Genomic DNA, 18,943 nt, shown 5'->3' with positions numbered 1-18,943 from the left:
AGGTGGCCCTTAGCATAGTCTATCAAATGTTTGTATCTTGCATTAAAACCCATTTCTTGGGTCACCAGATTTGATGTATCCCTACCATCAGGTGCTAGCTTTATGTCTCATCCTGACTTAAAGCATTCCCAGATGGTTCTCAGTTTATCATATGACCTACCAGGTACTGTATTATGGTCCAATATTTCAACTCTTAGCTAGATTTTCCAGTCTGGAAATAGTTCACGTATTCTTTATGTCAACCACATTTACTGACAGTGTTAGCACAAGATCATAAATATAAAATATTCATCAGCAGACCAAAATAAGATTTTAGGAGGAATTTCTTTACAGTGAAAGTTCAGAATTATTTGATCCAAGATAACCTTTCCTTTATCAAAAGTTGGATTTACTTGCCCTGATGTTTCTCAGGCCTGCAACAGCTGACTCTCAAATGGAAACTGCTCTCCAATCACTGAACTACTTAAATGTTCTTCAAGGTTGGCTGAGCTTTGCAGAGTGCATGGTAGACCCAAACTGGTACCACATTATCAGTCCCACAATAAAATCCAGACATCCAGATTTCATCTTGGATTCTTTGTTAGTGGCAGATGGACTTTAATTTAGGTAAATGTGATGTGCTGAATTTTGAAAATGCAAATCATGACAGGACTTACACACTTAATGGTAAAGTCCTGGAGAGTATTGCTGAACAAAGAGACTTTGCAGTGCAGGTTGATAGTTCCTTGAAACTAGAGTTGCAGGTAGATAGGATAATTAAGAAGGTGTTTGGTAGGCTTGCCTTTATTGGTCAGTGCATTGAGTATAGGAGTTGGGAGGTCATGTTGCAGCTGTACAGGACATTGGTTATGCCAGTTTTGGAATACTGCATTCAGTTCTGGTCTCCCTTCTATAGGAAGGATGTTGTGAAACTTGAAAGGGTTCAGAAAAGATTTACAAGGATTTTGCCAGGGTTGGGGGGTTTGAGCTATAGGGAGAGGCTGAATAGGCTGAGGAGTGACTTCATAGAGGTTTATAAAATCGCGAGGGGCCTAGATCGAGTGAAAAGCCAAGGTCTTTTCCCTTGAGTGGGGGGAGTCCAAAGCTAAAGGCCATACAGGTTTAAGGTAAGAGGGAAAGGCAACTTTTTCACGCGGAGGTTGGTGCGTGTATGAAATGAGGAGAAAGTGAGGTCTGCAGATGCTGGAGATCAGAGATGGAAATGTGTTGCTGGAAAAGCGCAGCAGGTCAGGCAGAATCTAGGGAACAGGAGAATCGACGTTTCGGGCATTAGCCCTTCTTCAGGAATGAGGCCTCATTCCTGAAGAAGGGCTAATGCCCGAAACGTCGATTCTCCTGTTCCCTAGATGCTGCCTGACCTGCTGCGTGTATGAAATGAACTGCCAAAGGAAGTGATGGAGGCTGGTATAACTACAGCATTTAAAAGGCATCTGGATGGGTAACTGAATAGGAAGGGTTTAGAGGGATATTGTCCAAATGCTGACAAATGGAACTGGATCAGTTTAGGATATCTGGCCGACATGGATGAATTGGACTGAAGGGTCTGTTTCCGTGCTGTACAACTCTATATCAGCAGTGTTAACAGTTAAATATCAGTCTCAGCAGTTTCCTCAAGCCCAGGTGTAAACAGTCCACAGAGAATCAGGTGGCTCAGGAGGAAAGATCATTTGGCCCATCGTTTGCTGATGGTCCTTAGAAGGATCTATCCAATTATTCCTAGGCCCTTGCTATTTTCCCTATATCCCTGAAAAGTATTTTTTCCTTAAGTATATATCTAATTCCTTTTTGATAGTTAGTACTGTCTTTCTTTTCACCACTTTTTCGGGCATTGCAGCATAATTTGTGCAGTAAAGAAAATTCTCAGTTCTCTTCTGATTCTTCATTTGAATAAAGGGTTATTAAAAACAGGAATAAAATATCATTCTTATTTACACATTATTTGTGAGACTATTATTTTAAAAACTCTCAGGAATAGGTAAAAGAAAACAGCCAATGAAAGGAATAGAAGTAATATTGGGTGCTTGTGATAAAACTATTCATGATCATTTCCTGTTTCTTTAATTTACATAAAAACTAGTAAAATTATACTGGTAATAGTAGCCTGGATGAGGAATTTGTAGAATGCTTTTGAGATAGTTTCTTCAAGTGGCATGTTCTGGAACTGATCAGAAAGCAGTTTATATTAGGGTAGTTTAATGTGACATGGTTGATTAAAGACCTTGCAGTAAAGTCATCCTTAGTGGTAGCAATTATCATAAACATGATTAAATTTCGCATCCTGTTTGGAAGGAAGAAGATTGAGTCTAAGACTAGTATTTTAACTTAAATAAAGGATGATTACGCAGGCATGAAGGCTGAGTTAACTGAAGTGAACTGGCATGCTAAATTAAGGGATAGATCAAGAGATACCGTGGCAGACATTTAAGAGAATATTTCAGAATAAGTACTTTCCTATTATTTTAAAACAAAACTTTAAACAGAAGACCCATCATTTGTAGTTCACTAAAGACGTTAGCATCAAACGTAAGGATTAAGCATATAACAAAGGTGAGTGGCAGGTCACATGGTTGTTTGTATTCTGACCAATGTTAAAGAATGACTTTAAGGTTAATCAGGAGAAAGAAATTAACAGTATAAGAGCAGCTAACTAGAAACGTAAAAAGGGATAGTAAGAGCTTCTGTAAGTATTTAAAAAGGAAAATGTAAGCAAAATGACTGCTAATCCTCGAGAATGCGAATGGGGAGTTAATAATAGATAATAAGGAAATAGTGGGTACAAAAATAAATGTATTGCTCTGCCTTCACTATAGAGGAAAACTATAGAAAGAACACTTTCCAGAACTGGCTGTTAAACAGGAGGTGGAAGAAAGCGAGGAATTTAGCATAATTACAATCACTAGGGAAGTGGTATTAAGCAAACTGACACCTTTGTATCTTAATGGACATCATCCTACGGTTTTGAAAGAGGTGACTGATGTAGCAGACTGGCAATTGTCCAAAATTCTCTAGATTCAGGAATTGTTTCAACTGACTAAAAAACAAATGTAACTCAAGGGGCAGCGCCAGAACACAGGAAACTTTAACTTGATGTTTGTTGTAAGGAAGATATTAGGATCAGTCATTAAGAATATTATCATTGCATACTTAGAAAAACTCAAAGTAATCAACAAACTTCAACATGGTTTCATCAGAGGAACCATTTGACCAATTTATAAGACTTCTTTGAAGAAGTAATGGGTTGTTGATAAAGCGGCGATAGACGTACTTACTTGGATTTCCAGAAGCCACGCGATGCCAGAGCAAAGGTCGTTGCAGAAACTAAAAGGTGCAGTGAGTACCATATTAGCATGGATAGAAGTTTGGCTGGCCAGCAGAAAATAGACTGGAGCCCACCGTGCTCTGTACTGGAGACTTCGCCTCTTACAATGACTCAGATGGGGGGAACAAATACATGATAGCTAAATTCACTGGTGACACAGATAGGAAAGTATGTTGTGAAGAAAATGTAAGAAGCTTGCAGAAGGATTTAGATAGGTTAGGTGAGTGGATGAAAATCTGACAATTGGAGTATAATGCAGGAAAATGTGTATTTGTTCATTTCAGCAGAAAGAACAGAAAAAGTAACGCAGTGAATGACTGCAGAGGTTCAAGGTGCAGAGGAATTTGGTGTTCTGGTACATGCACCACAAAATGTTGGTATGCAGATACAACACTTAATCATGAAGGCAAATAGGATGCTATCCTTTTTTACAAAAGAAATTGAATATTAAAATAAGGATTTTATGTTTTAGCTATACAGGGCGTTAGTAAGATCGTATCTCCGATATTGTGCAATTTTGGTCGTCTTATTTAAGGAAGATGTAGGTACCTTGGCCGTAGTTCAGAGGAGGTTTACTATATAGAGGAATCCCAATTATCTGAACGAGATGGGCAGACAGTATTTCATTTGGATAATTGAGTATTCAGTGCCTCTCCTCTGGTACTCTGAGTTTTCTGAAGTTTCCTTTTTCCTCGCTCTGCCTGCCTTGCTCCCTCTCTCTGTCTCAGGGTTTGTTTCTGAGCAGACACACACTTGTGTGCAAGAGTCCTGCAGCATTACTGTAGCCTGTCCCTTCACTTCAATGGGATTGACAGTGTGAGCACTTGTTAAGCTCATTTCCCGTTTATGAGACGAGGCAGCAGCACACTGCGTGCACCCCCTAACCACCACCACTACCAACCCCCCCCCCCCCCCCCGCCCCCAAAAAAAAAGCTGTGTATTTTCGACTCTCCATGTTTCCAGTGTTGGATGGAGTGAAGCGACCAGATGCCTCTTATCTCTTCTCCCCAATGGGACTCCAGAACAAAATGAAGTTACTAAATGGAGACGGCAGTCAGACTGGACACCAACAGCAAGACTGCTGCTGACTTTGGGGAGGTGAATCTCAAAATAGCACACACACACACACACACACACACACACAACCTTTTACTGCAACGTTTTGGCAAGCACCCACTCTGCCCTGTCCAGGACAATGTTGAAGAGATTATCTGGGGAAGGGGGGTGGGGTGGGATTCAGGGTACTAGAACTCCAAGGAAAGTGTGGGGGAGGAGAGAGAGGGCAGGAGGTCAGTCATTTAGAGACGGTGACTAGGCTTCCATCAATGTCCAGCAGCGTTTCAATAAGCCAAATTCACTTTTAATCATTGAAAGCAAAAGACAAGAACAGTGTTGGTAACATCTCTTTGATGCAATGTTTCTTTCGGGATCTTGAGATCGCCTTTGGGTAATCCAAAATTCAGGTAATTGATATTTGGGTAATTGAGGTTCCTCTGTATTGATATCTGGAATAAGTGAGTTATCATATGGGGAAAGGTTGGACAGTTTGGGCTATTTACACTGGAGTGTAGAAGAGTGAGGGGTGACTTGATTGATGTGCATCTGATCCAGAATGGTTTTGACAAGATGGAACTAGAGAGAAGATTTGCTCAGAGTTCGATAGATTCGGGATCAGTTCCTGCAGATTGGAGGGTGGCTAATGTTGTACCACTTTTTAAGAAAGGTGGGAGAGAGAAAGCAGGAAATTATGGACCAGTTAGTCTGACCTCAGTGGTGGGAAAGATACTGGAGTCTATTATAAAGGATGAAATTACGACACATCTGGATAGTAGTAACAGGATAGGTCGGAGGCAGCGTGGATTTATGAAGGGGAGATCATGCTTGACTAATCTTCTGGAATTTTTTGAGGATGTAACTCTGAGGATGGACGAGGGAGATCCAGTAGATGTAGTGTACCTGGACTTTCAGAAAGCTTTTGATAAAGTCCCAGATAAGAGGTTAGTGAGCAAATTAGGGTGCATGGTATTGGGGGCAAAGTACTAACTTGGATTGAAAGTTGGTTGGCTGATAGGAAACAAAGAGTAGTGATAAACGGCTCCATTTCAGAATGGCAGGCAGTGACCAGTGGGGTACCGCAGGGATCAGTACTGGGACTGCAGCTTTTTACAATATATGTTAATGATATAGAAGATGGTATTAGCAATAACATTAGCAGATTTGCTGATGATACTAAGCTGGGTGGCAGGGTGAAATGTGATCAGGATGCTAGGAGATTACAGGGTGACCTGGACAAGTTAGGTGAGTGGTCAGATGCATGGCAGATGCAGTTTAAAATGGATAACTGTATGGTTATCCACTTCGGTGACAAGAACAGGAAGGCATATTACTACCTAAATGAAATAAATTTAGGTAAAGGGGCAGTACAGAGAGATCTGGGTGTTCTTGTACACCAGGAGAAAGTGAGGACTGCAGATGCTGGAGATCAGAGCTGAAAATGTGTTGCTGGAAAAGCGCAGAAGGTCAGGCAGCATCCAAGGAGCAGGAGAATTGAAGTTTCGGGCATGAGCCCTTCTTCAGGAATGTTCTTGTACACCAGTCAATGAAGGTAAGCATGCAGGTACAGCAGGTAGTGAAGAAGGCGAATAGCATGCTGGCCTTCATAACAAGAGGGATTGAGTATAGAAGCAAAGAGGTTCTTCTGCAGCTGTACAGGGCCCTGGTGAGACCACACCTGGAGTACTGTATGCAGTTCTGGTCTCCAAATCTGAGGAAAGACATTCTGGCTATTGAGGGAGTGCAGCGTAAATTCACGAGGTCAATTCCTGGAATGGTGGGATTACCTTACACTGAAAGACTGGAGCGACTGGGCTTGTATACCCTTGAGTTTAGAAGACTGAGAGGGGATCTGATTGAGACATATAAGATTATTAAAGGATTGGACACTCTGGAGGCAGGAAACATGTTTCTGTTGATGGTGAGTGCCGAACCAGAGGACACAGCTTAAAAATACGGGATAGACCATTTAGGACAGAGATGAGGAGAAACTTCTTCACCCAGAGAGTGGTGGCTGTGTGGAATGCTCTGCCCCAGAGGGCAATGGAGGCCCAGTCTCTGGATTCATTTAAGAAAGAGTTGGGTGGAATCAAGGGTTATGGAGATAAGGCAGGAACAGGATACTGATTAAGGATGATCAGCCATGATCATATTGAATGGTGGTGCAGGCTGGAAGGGCAGAATGGCCTGCTCCTGCACCTATTGTCTTGTGAATGAGTCCGTAACTAGGGTACACCTTTTTTTTTAAATTAGGTCTGAGATGATTTTTATTTTTGGATCTCTCTGCCTCAGAAGGCAGTGGAAGCAGGTTTATGAATATTTTTGGGGCAGAAGTGGATCAATTCTTTTTAGGCAAGAGAATCAAAGATTCTTGGGGTTGATGATAAAATGGATTTTGGAACATTAATAGATAAACCACAATCTTATTGAATAGTGGAGCATGGTCGAAGGGTAAATACCCTGATGCTGCTACTAATTCCTGTGTTTGTTTGTATGTTTTAATGCACGATTGAAAAATTTTGAAGTGACACTGTAGTTTTGACGAGTGTTGTCTTCAATTGATAAAAAAGGAGAATTTTAACAACAGCAAAAATGATGTTGACTTTTTAATTCCAGGTGACATTGGAAAAGCCCAGCACTAAACCACAAACTGAACATGGAAAAATCCATCCAGTTATTACTAATTCTTCTGAAGTCCATTTTATTTTAACGGGTTCAGAAATAAACAAGGTATGGTAAACTTGTATGATTGGGAATCTTTCATGACTGAAGCTAAAACTGACCATTCTAACATAATTTGCTGTTTGTCAGCAGCGTTTTCAAATTCTGTTAAAATCACTGCTTTTTGTTTGTTATTCTGCCAATTGATATCCAGTATTGGATGAGAAGAAATCACCTTTAGTTAGCTATTGGAAAGTCTGAAGCTACTGTCAAAGTCTCCACTACAAATTCCCTCCCTTAGTCACCTATTCTATCCCTATCCCTTGTCATTGTCTAAAAGCTAAATCAAATTGCAAGCGATTCTGATGTCCTGTAGAACCAGATGGCAGGGTCAGGGATATATCACTGGTCTTATATTCCAGAAACCTGGCAGATACGTGTTAAGGATATTGGTTCAAATCCCACCATGGCAGCAGGTGGAATTTAAATTTGTTTCATAAAAAGATCTAGATTTGAAGCTAGTTTTAGTAATGATTAGATTAGATTAGATTAGATTAGATTAGATTAGATTACTTACAGTGTAGAAACAGGCCCTTCGGCCCAACAAGTCCACACCACCCCACCGAAGCGCAACCCACCCATACCCCTACATTTACCCCTTACCTAACACTACGGGCAATTTAGCATGGCCAATTCACCTGACCTGCACATCTTTGGACTGTGGGAGGAAACCGGAGCACCCGGAGGAAACCCACGCAGACACGGGGAGAACGTGCAAACTCCACACAGTCAGTCGCCTGAGGCAGGAATTGAACCCGGGTCTCTGGCGCTGTGAGGCAGCAGTGCTAACCACTGTGCCACCATGTTAAGGATATTGGTTCAAATCCCACCATGGCAGCAGGTGGAATTTAAATTTGTTTCATAAAAAGATCTAGATTTGAAGCTAGTTTTAGTAATGATACTCAAGAAATTATCATCATTTATTGTAAAAACCCTATCTGGTTCACTGATGTCCTTTCGGGAAGAATATCTGACATCGTTACCTGTCTGCCCTACATATGACTCTTAACCCATCTAAAATGGCTTAGTAAGCCCCTTAGTTCAAGGTTAAAATTTGACCTTCAAGGGTATAGCCAATGATTCCCACTTACCATAAAAGAATAAAGAAAAATAAGTTGACCCTGAGTTGAGCTTCCAACCCCATGTCATCTCCATTCTGCCTCAGTCCATCAGGTCTTTTGGCCAGCCTTTTAACCTTTCACTTTCCATGCACTTCAATTCATTCAAAATGCCTATAAGCTAACTCTCACCTAGTTGCACTCAGTCATCACCCCTGTATTTGCTGAGCTGCATTGTCTTTTAGTCCTGCAAATCCATCAATATAAAACACTCAGCCTTCTGTTCAAATCTCACCATTGGCTTGCCTCTGCCCAATTCTGCTTCTTGCAACCTTTTAATGCACCACACTTCACCCCTCTAAATAAAGACCTCTGTCCTTCTATAATTATGCATTTTTTTTTTAAATACAATCTCCATCGCCTCTCCATTGGCAGTGTTGTTCTTAGCTGTTTAGGTCTTATGTTCTGGAATTCTTCCCTAATCCCCTCCAGCCCTCTACTCTCTCATTTCACGTACTCATTGGAGCATGCCTGTATGAACAAGCTTTCGACTAGCTGTCTTAATATATGCCTTTGTGCCACATTTTACTGGATAACAGTCCAGCAAAGTGCCTTGGCACCTCTTACTGTGCAAGTTGTTGTTGGAGAATGTATCATGTTTTCTTTTTATATGAAAGCTCAAAGATAATTCTGAAAAGAAGATTCTGAAGAATGAGGATCCAAAGGGAACGGTGACAGAAAACCCGGGAATTGGAATAGAACAGTGTTTAACAGAGATTGCTTTTTCTGATCCGTGGAATACAGGGGGCAGTACATCATCCAGTAAAAGTAAGCAATGTTAACAGGTTTTCTTCTAGGGTCTGTTTGAAACTTACAAGATTCTGAAAGGGCTTGATTTGGAGATGCCGGTGTTGGACTGGGGTGTACAAATTTAAAAATCACACAACACCAGGTTATAGTCCAACAGGTTTAATTGGAAGCCCACTAGCTTTCGGAGCGACGCTCCTTCATCAGGTGGTAGACTACCTGATGGATTGAAATGAAAAATTTCTTGCCTCAGAGTTTGGTAAAAGTGCTCAGTTCTTTTGCAGGAGTGTCACACATTGGTATCACATCAACCAGTCCCACTGCCTTATAGAATGTGCATTCAATGTACTTTCATATTCATAGGAAACAAGTCCAATGTTGCTCACTATTCCAATGCCACTTAATATGCAGGAGAATTTAGGAGAAAGAAAGAGGGGAAAAAATAGTCAGAGGGGAAATCACCTTGGGAAGACCACTTGAACCTATTGGAGACAGTAATAAAGTTATATCGACAGAGATTTAGAGCAGGGCATCTTCTGATAGTGCTGAATTTTCCCATTTTGAGTAAAAGTATTTTTGTCGAGTGAGATTCGTGATGCCCTGTTGGCTATGGCTCACAGTGAATATTTCTCAATATTCCACAATTCATTCCATTAATTATATATTTGAGCTGTATGACACACACTAAATGGAATCACAGGACAGAAGTTTATGACTTGATTGAAACACACAGGACCCTGAGGGGTCTTGACAGGGTTGGTGTGGAGAGGATGTTTCCTGTTGTGGAAGAATCTAGAACTAGGGGTCACTGTTAAATATCAGGGTTACTCATTTGAAACCATGATTATGCTTTTTTTCTTCCCCTCCAAGAAGATCATGAGTCTTTGGAACTCTCATTTTGAAATGGTGATGGAAGCACAGTCTTTGAATATTCTTAAGGAAGAAGTAGATAGATTTTTGTTAAGCAAAGCAGTGGAAGGTTATCTGTGATAAATGGGAATGTGGAGTTGAGGTTACAATCCAATCATTGGTGATCTTACTAAATGGTACTGAAGGCCTGCTCCTGCTCCTTGTTCTTTTGTTACAAAGAGCGCATAGTCGTCATGGGTGGCACATCATAATTAAATAATCATGTAAATAATCTTGCACTTTTGTAGGTAAATATTTGTTTACACTCCTAAAAATTGACTGCACTATTGTTGGTGAAGCTATACCCATGTGAAAGATGCGCAGCTTCTTCAGACATTCTAAGGATTAAAGGAATTGTAATAACCCATCATTGCTTATGTCTCACAAGCTACTAACTCTTTAAATACAGATAGTTTACGTGTTGCGCTTTAACAAGGATAGCTCTGAGGCATTAATACAATATGCAGAGATTGTGTACGAGCTTGGCCTGCATATAACCTTGAGTGAAAATATGAAATCACTAGTTATTCCACAAAAATCTTTGGAGGAGATGGTTCATTCTATCTGTCAGCTTTTCAAGGGAGCACATTACCATACAAGGCTAATTGATATGCAGTCATCAATCACATGTCAAACACCCCTCTTTGTGCATTGGCCTCTTGAGAAAAGTGACCTCACACATGTTCAATACTTGAGAATGCTCAAGTATTTCAGGGGAGCATAGTAGTCTACGTGCACTTTGAAACATTCATGTTTAACCATTCATGGAAGTGTCAGTAGGATATTCCTTAGGATTCCTCCTAAAGTTTTGCCTATTTTGAGAGACTTCACCACACAACACTCTGGAATGATATACTGACTGAAGTTTTAAGAGCTGCCTAACCCCAGGACCATTTGATGTTAGTGCCTTGTCTCACTATAAACTGTGCTTTGGGGTCAGCATGGCGCAAAACTGGGAGATAACAGTCGGTAACATTCACAGTACGCTCTGGGCCAGTAGAACTGGAACATGAGACCAACTCACCAACCTAGAGCAGCAGTGCAGGAGTACCAACCTAGCACAGTGGCATAGAAACACCAGATAAGCACAGCATCACTAGAACTGTTTCTTCGATGACCCCCTTTCCATTCAGCCCTTATTTAGCTATTAAAGTTGCCAATTTGATCCCATAGTCCATGACTTCGCAAATTGCCATGAATCTGTTGGCTATATACTTGCCCTATGTAGAGGCCAATCTGATAGTGATGTGTGAAAGCTCTCTTACCAGAGCTCCCCATTTCTACCTACACTCTGTGAACTGCGACCCATCTACCTTGAATTGCCCCTTTTCATTGTCATCATTCCCTTAGCAACCCAGTCCAGTAACTTGATCTAACCCATCAACTTGAGTTTCCTGTTTTCCTGAGAACTTGCCCCTAACTAGAATTGAGCAAATCACCAGGACTGATCATTGTCCACTCCTCACACTGATTTGTTAGAGCACCTCTGACTGAATGCAGCAAGCTCTGGACTGATGTCTCCACAGTATCACAGTTCAAGTACCAGAAATCCCCAAACTGGTTGCACTTCACCTGGAGGAATGTGGCCCACTCCCTGGAATCTGGTAGAACCAAGAACCTGCCTGACAGTAGCCATTCCTGGCATCAGTGGGCATCTTGACTGACTGTAGTCTCCTTTGACTCCACTAAGGACTGCTTCTCTTTGACTTTCAGACAATACCACCAGGTTGAAGTGTGTCTGGTGTATTTGGCATGTAGGCTGCTGGCACCTGCTGAAAATGGAGCACTGACATATAGTGTTACACAGTGACATGTCTACCTGCTCAGTAGTTCAGTGAGCCTAACTCTGACAAGCAGTTTGCCTGTCCCTCTGCACTAGACAGTAGTGCAAGCCAGAGTCTGGCAGCCTCCAAATAAACATGGAGTGAGTGAACACTGAGGAATGAGGATAAGATGCATCCTTTGCAGGTGCATAAGATGTGTGTGTCCCTGCACAGAAAGCAACCTGGCAGAAATCTGCAAGACATAGTGTTCATAAGCTCCAAAGAGAAGTCCTGAAGAGCTGATGTGAAAGTTGGATTACATGCAAAGAGGATGATATGGTGATGCTCATGGTTTGTCAATGCCAACGTTTGGATGAAAGGATGGTGGAGGATGGCATCCACGGAGAATGCAGGGACATTGTGGTGAAGACCGTATTGGATGATAACAGGGACAAGTAATTGGTGAGCTGAAGCCACCAGTTCCTTGCTCAGAAGTTCCTTTCGGGAATTTGTGCTTTCTAGTTTCTCAGGGGAAAAAGAGAGAGATTCAAAGTGATGTGTAAATGACGGGTTTAGCTAATAATTAAATGCACTATATGGAAATAACGTATCTGCTGCTTAATGGTGAGATTCTGAAGTCGCTGTTTAATGCTTAAGGGGAATGTTGAGACATATTTTCTTGATATCAAGATTCAATTTTTAAATTCTTGTCCTTTTTCCCAAATGTCTTGCCATTATCTGCCCACTCCAGGGAGGGGAAATCTCCACTCGTCCATTGTGGACTGGATAATCAAGTGAGATGGGGGACGTTTCTAAGTTGGGACAGAATGCAAAGAAATACTTCAAACCAACTGCTTCAATGGTCTGTGAGTTGTCTCGGCTCTCGACTAAGTTTGTTATGTATTCTTGGTTGAAAGCCCAGACATGTCAGATTGTTGAAATAGCTACACCCCAAACTGATTGTTAGCTCTGGCTGCTTGATCTCTACAAATCATAATGTTTGTTTACAGAACATTAAGTAATTTCACATTCTTTCAGAGGTTTCAGTTTTGAAACTTTAAAGAGTCTAGATAATTGACACTTGTAATATGTTGTAATAGTTTTCTTTAAATTAGTGAAAAGTTGTGAATTAATCATATTTTTAAAAGTTTCATTTGCATTCATTCAGTTACCAGTGTAATGTTCATTGTTTAGGAAAATTTTATAGTGGGTTAATGGACATGGATGTGACATGGGGAATAGAAGGAGAACCAATCATGTCATTGGGATGTTTGGGAGGCCTTACTGTGCCACTGGAGCATGTGGTCAACCTTTTGAACTTGCTCTTCAAAATATTCCCTCATGTAGACTGCGGTTCAAGAGCCCTCTGAAGGGCCATGAATCCTGACCCTTTAAAGAGCTGAACCAGTGCTTTTAAAATGGAGGAGAACTAGTCCATGTTTATCTCTGCAATGTGCCAGCCAAATCAGGAGCGCAGGGTGAGAACTTACCTAGCCCATTCTTTTAAAAAGCTTGTCAAAAAATCAGAAAGCCCAGGACAAGGTCAGTAATCCTGGAATTAGCTGCCATTTTTAAAGGACTCCTGAGTCAGTCTGGTCCTAATTGTTTGCCCTTACATCTCCTTATGGCTCAATTTATAACTTTGTTTATCTGTGGTTCTATGAAGTGGCTAAGAACGTTTTACTGCATTAAGGGTGTTTAGCAGAACATGTTGTTAGTTTGAATGTCCAATACATGTTTGCTTAGTTGTTAAAATTGTACCACGCCTATCACAAATACAGTCGAAATTTTTAATCCTAAAGCTGTAAACATAAAATACTGAACTGACAATTTTTCTTCAGATTTTTCTTCTTTTTTCCATGAGGGACATATAAAGTAATTGTGCAGCATTGATTATTGTTCAAAACACAGGTTTTGAAAAATTTTGGATTAACAAACTTGTTAAAGATTAAGCTACAGTCCTAAAAAGCTTGTAAAACCCTTTAAATGTACTTAGGGTTTCCTGTATTCAATTCTTATATTTTTTCCTATTTTGGTGGCTATTTTAACTATATTAATTTGCAGCAAATTCAATGCTTAACCAGCTATAAAGATCACTTCTTTTTGGATTGTGGACTTAAAATCAGAAAAGATACTGCTCTAAACCAAGAAACCACTGAAAATAAAGGTGTTTTCAGTTTTAAAGGCAAACTACTGGAACACATTGTGAGTTGTGTATACAATATTGCCTTATTTGAGCAACAGGTAGAATTCCGAACAAAGCAGCATAGGTTGTGGGATCAGAAGAACTTAACATAGTAACAACCTCCCAATTGGTTTGTGAGCAGGTAACTAAAGCTTTGTGTGGACAATACAGCAGCAACACCTAGCCTACAAAAATAAAGTATCCATCTCTCTTTTAGTGTATGGAAAAGTAAACAAAACCTCTAGCCGCTAGTTGTTATTTCTCACTTTTACTTTGTGACCTGCTGTTTTTGCAAACCCCAATCGAAAGGAAATGGGTGAGAGGGGGAAAACTATCTTCAGTAAGGGAGAATCCTCAACCAGTGAATGAAAGACTGAGAAGTAGTATATACTCAATGTCAAGTCAAAAGGAATCTTGAGGAGCTAAAAAAAGAGGAAATGCATCGATGTCAGTTATCTACACTGCACTGCTTTGACTTCTTTCCTTCCCCACCAGCTCAATATCTTTTTGTGTTTCAGTTTGTATGAGTATGGGAGTTTTTAAAAAAGCAGAATTTAAGTTAGAGTTATAAGTTAGCAATTCACATTTCCTTTTTGCCATCATTTAAAAGCAATTTATTTGCAATTATTAGTTTTTTGTTAATGGGATAAAAATACTAGTGTACGTCTTCTTTCAACGCAGAGCATTTAAGTAGATTTGAACAATTTGATGATTTAATCAATTTTTCACAATTGTGACAATTCTGAGTATTATAGGGCATGATTTCTAAGTCACTACCACAGTAAGTCATGACACAGTGCTTTCATTGTATTATTAACAAAAGCCACCATAACACAGGGTAAGTGCTAAACGCTTTACAGATCAGTCTTACTCTGAGAAGGCACCTTCAAATAAGGACAGCCGAAGTTTAATTGTCCACTGTTGGAGGCTTCCTGTATGTTCCTCAATCTTTGGCCCCTTGCCAAGCTGTCTGTGAGAATCTGCATTCTTTCATTTAAATGAAGGATCATTATTTAGATTAGTAGGCATCATAGAGTCATACAGTACCGAAACAGATCCTTTGGTCCAATCCGTCCATGCCAAACATACCTTATTGCCTTTTTCTTGCCTCCCTGCTCACATCACTGTTTTGAAAGCACATCATGGGGCTTGAATGAGCAGATGACTAGGGTTTTTTGCCTGAAGTAAGTTTGAAAATAGTATTCTTCTGATTCAGTTTTTATTCCTCTGATTCTTCTAGTCACAATTTAGATTGTATATTTAAAAAAAAGACTCTAATATCACTTGCAATAATTTGCATCCTTCAGACCAAATTCAAAAATTCAGTAATGAACCTGGATTATAACATGCTAGCCCAAAACTAGGAGTTGTAAACTACTTGCAGGTAGATGATAAATAATCATGTGAGCAGTATTTAATTTCAGATACCTTTTTCTTGGATTTATTTCAGATAATGGCTTCACTTTAGATTGTGCCAAAACAGAGAAGAAGAAAATGAAAGCAAGAAGAGAAACTTGATGCTGCCTTTTCATTTTTGTAAATGGTTCAGGTTTTTAACTCTGATCTCGTCACCAGTTACTGCTAAATTAGCTACAAGCGTTCCGTTGCAGGAAGCATTGCACTAAGTTCATAAAATGAACAGGGGGACAAAACAGTAGGAAACTCTGGTCTAGTCATGGAAACCACAGAGGAGAGGAAAAGGAGTAGTTAAAGCCAAGTTCTTATTGTTACTGAGAGGTGAAATTCAGACACAAAAGGGAGATGTCTCCTACATTCCCTGCAGATTTTTCTTTTTTAGCATGACAGGGAATGCAAAGTCACTTTGCCAGTTCCAAGCAGCCTCAAATGTATGTTAATATAGAAACAGGCAAGACTTTTTTAAATGTTGTATATTTACTTGCAATTCATTTAAATCTGTCCATGCTCATTTCATCTCCACAGGAATAGATATATTGTGTCAGAATCTGTACTTTTAAACTAATCATGGCTGCATGTCTGTGTCTTAAGTGATTACTATTGCTTTCTTGCAGTTAAGATCATACTGACAGTGTTGAGGTATAAGTATGGAATCAGCTGTTGTTTGTCTACTGTCAGCTCATAGCAATATTATAGCACTTCAGGTATTACTCGGTAACTTTACTTGTCCAGATTAAGTATTTTAATACTATAATTTTGCATCTTTATGGATGAAAATTGATAAAATCTGTTTTTGCAAAATATGCAGGAGAGCCATAGAGCCCCAACTCACTCAACATGTTTTATACCTTTTGTCAGTGGTGCCAATGCTTTTGCTTTATTTTTTGGTAAATCCATTCTTTCACATTTAAGTGTTCTGTTATTAGTCAGACTAATGTATTTCTGATTCCTGGAAAGAGTTAATCTTCAAATTTAAAATAGTTATTAAAGAATAAGATTATTTCATTCCAATCAGCAGGGTAATCTTTAATGGCATAATAAAATCAAAATACTGCAGATGCTGGAAATCTGAAACAAAAACAAAGTGCTGGATAAATTCAGCAGGTCTGGCAGCATCTGTCGAAAGGGTTGGCAGTACAGTTATTGACCTTAGTAGAATTCAAGGTAGATATTTCCAAGAAATAGGCCCATTTTAAACCATTTTGCTGTAACAGTCAGAGTTAATATACAAATATGAAAGTCTAAATATTAGCCAAATTGGGGCCTTCTGAAAAGAGTGCTTAACTTTGTTACCTTGAAATAGAGCCTGATAATTTTCACAAACTAAGTGTCAGTCATAGGCAGTCACCTTACAATTTAATGACCTGCCTGTAGCCTTCTGAAATCTAGCCTTTTTCCCATGGAATTTTTAAATTAATAATTTATTTTCACATTTCATCCAACATGCTTAGACTAAATGAACCATTGACTGGCAATATGGTAAAATGTGAGATCTCTGGTGAGATTTGACAACTTACAATATAATGATAACCGTTTCAACTAGAAGGATAAATTGTTTACTTGCTGTGTTGGAATCTGACAACAGCAAAACCAGAGTTAGTGCAAACAAAACATGAATATCTCAAAAGGTAATCCAACAACATTGACTATACACTGGCAAGAGCACAGTTATCATACAGAAAGTAAATCAACGCCTGTGACCTTTCTAGGTATACATCTTGCATATTTATTTGCTAGAGTAGTCAATATTAGATGTGATTGTATGTAAAGTAGGGGTGATTTTCCAATTCCATTTGGAAGAAAATTCAGTTAAAGGGCAATTTGAAATCAAAGCAACATAGCCTATGTTATGTAAATAGCCTAACAAACAACTGATACCTCCTAAACCAGTATCCTTAAATATAGCATTTACTATTTGCAAAGAGCTAAACTATCCACATTTATGAAGGTGTTTGTTACAGTTGCTCACCCATTACATTTTTTTTAACGATCAGTGGTAAACAATTATAAACTCATGCCAGATTCTGATTATCTGCATGACCAATGGATTTTTTTTCCAGCTGTACAAAGAACAATTTTTTAAACTGGTCATGTGGTGGCCATATCAGCCTTAATGATGACTTAACAATTTTATAGGAGAAGGTTTAACTGTTCTCACTAATGTTCTTGTTAAACAGTATTTCTTTCAGTTTTTATAATTGTTGGAATGCTTTATTTCCTACCCCTCCCCCAATGGCAACAGTTTATATTGAATTATGATGTACTTCTGTGATCTATTTTTCAAGATAAGATTTGACTTCTTGTCAGCTATGAAGTTTTATGCCTGTTTGGTTTAGCTAAATAGTTTACTTTTATTTCATAATCATCCCGATGCAATGATAACTTGCTACATTCATTAATGTAAAATTTAAAATTGAAATATTTAGTAGCAAATAATAACTACTTAGTCAAGTTGAGGTGTTTTATTCAAACCCATATGTACCTAAAATCTAGTTTATGCAACCTTTCTCTGTTCTCGTCACCGATTTTAGTCCACAGAATTAATGCTAAGTGAACCAGTACATAAGGCATTCCCTTAAAGTTTGGGAAAACTAAAACATGGAGGAATTTGCAGCACAGAAAATGTGATGGCAGGTTTATGCTACACAAAATATGTTAAGTAAGGGAGTTACATTTTTATGATAACGAAATTGCTTTTAATTTTCATATTTGAATTCTGAGTTACTGAAGCTTACTGTTTCCTACTTGTAAAATACTGAACGGTTATTCAGTTAAAGGTAGTCCATAAATCAGTTATTGATTTTTTGATAATATGGACAATTTTTCTGTACATGTCTGCATTACTGTATAATATGTTTGCACTTTATTGTAGAGTTTGTGCGATATTTTTAGTTTGTGTTGTATAACGAATGTTCTGTTTCAACAAGTATTTATCATGAGGTAAATACGCTACACAATGGGGAATAGTGGAACACAGTTTATCCTTTTCATAAGATAGACCTTCACTTCATGAAGGTCTTAAAAAAGGATAATAAAAATATTTTCATTATAGTAAACCATGTGTGTGATGTAATTATTGTGTTATGTTGATTTATGTAGAATAATTTGTTTTAACAAGTCTTTTACAATACTTTTGGAGATATTTCTCATAATGAACATATAGCTGTGAAAGTGGAGTTTGTACAGTAGTATTGTGATTTGCGATATAATGAATATGGTGAAGGTGTACTCAGCCAAGCTGGTAAATGTATGATCATTTTTAATGTGTAAAGAGAGTGACAATTTACTTGACAGCTAATAGTAAAATCAGTATTTCAGTATACATTTTGTTAGACCTACATAAACTGTTTACGTAAACATTTGAATATTTTCATTAAACATCAGTTGCCATACTCAGGCAATATTAAACATTTATCTGAGCAATGTATTGTGCTTTTCTATTATGTTTTTCATCATTGATAAGTGCTAATATCTCAACTAGGATGATCGTAGGGATACGACAACTACATCATCAACCAGGGTATTGACTATTGTTTGAAGAATTATCTTGTGAAAATCTGATGATGAAATGATCAGGTGCAAGTGTGCGCTATTCCTGTACCTTGCCTATATCATTGTCCCAGCTGACTTTTGGGGGAAAAAAGCCATTTGAGCAAAGTGCCTCGGGCATTGGGGATATTGAAACCATCTTTCCATTTCTCCTGAAGGCATA

At 38.9% G+C, this 18,943-nt stretch overlaps 1 protein-coding gene across 1 annotated transcript in view; it reads left to right on the top strand.

The window, feature by feature from the left end:
• The window catches only part of LOC122540659 (uncharacterized), a 102,323-nt gene extending 83,667 nt beyond the window's left edge, over positions 1-18,656 (top strand). Inside the window, exons 10-12 of the mRNA XM_043676683.2 lie at positions 6,989-7,102; positions 8,829-8,979; positions 15,266-18,656. Of these exons, the coding sequence (XP_043532618.2) occupies positions 6,989-7,102; positions 8,829-8,979; positions 15,266-15,333 (333 nt within the window). The 3' untranslated portion in view covers positions 15,334-18,656. The remainder of the gene's footprint in view (positions 1-6,988; positions 7,103-8,828; positions 8,980-15,265) is intronic.
• Positions 18,657-18,943: the final 287 nt, after the last annotated feature.

This window comes from Chiloscyllium plagiosum, unplaced genomic scaffold (assembly GCF_037043375.1).
Source record: "Chiloscyllium plagiosum isolate Xiang-an unplaced genomic scaffold, Cpla_swu_hap1 HiC_scaffold_3, whole genome shotgun sequence".
NCBI lineage: Eukaryota > Metazoa > Chordata > Chondrichthyes > Orectolobiformes > Hemiscylliidae > Chiloscyllium > Chiloscyllium plagiosum.
The sequence above is the reverse complement of the archived record's forward strand: the minus strand, read 5'-3'. Positions and strand labels throughout refer to the sequence as shown.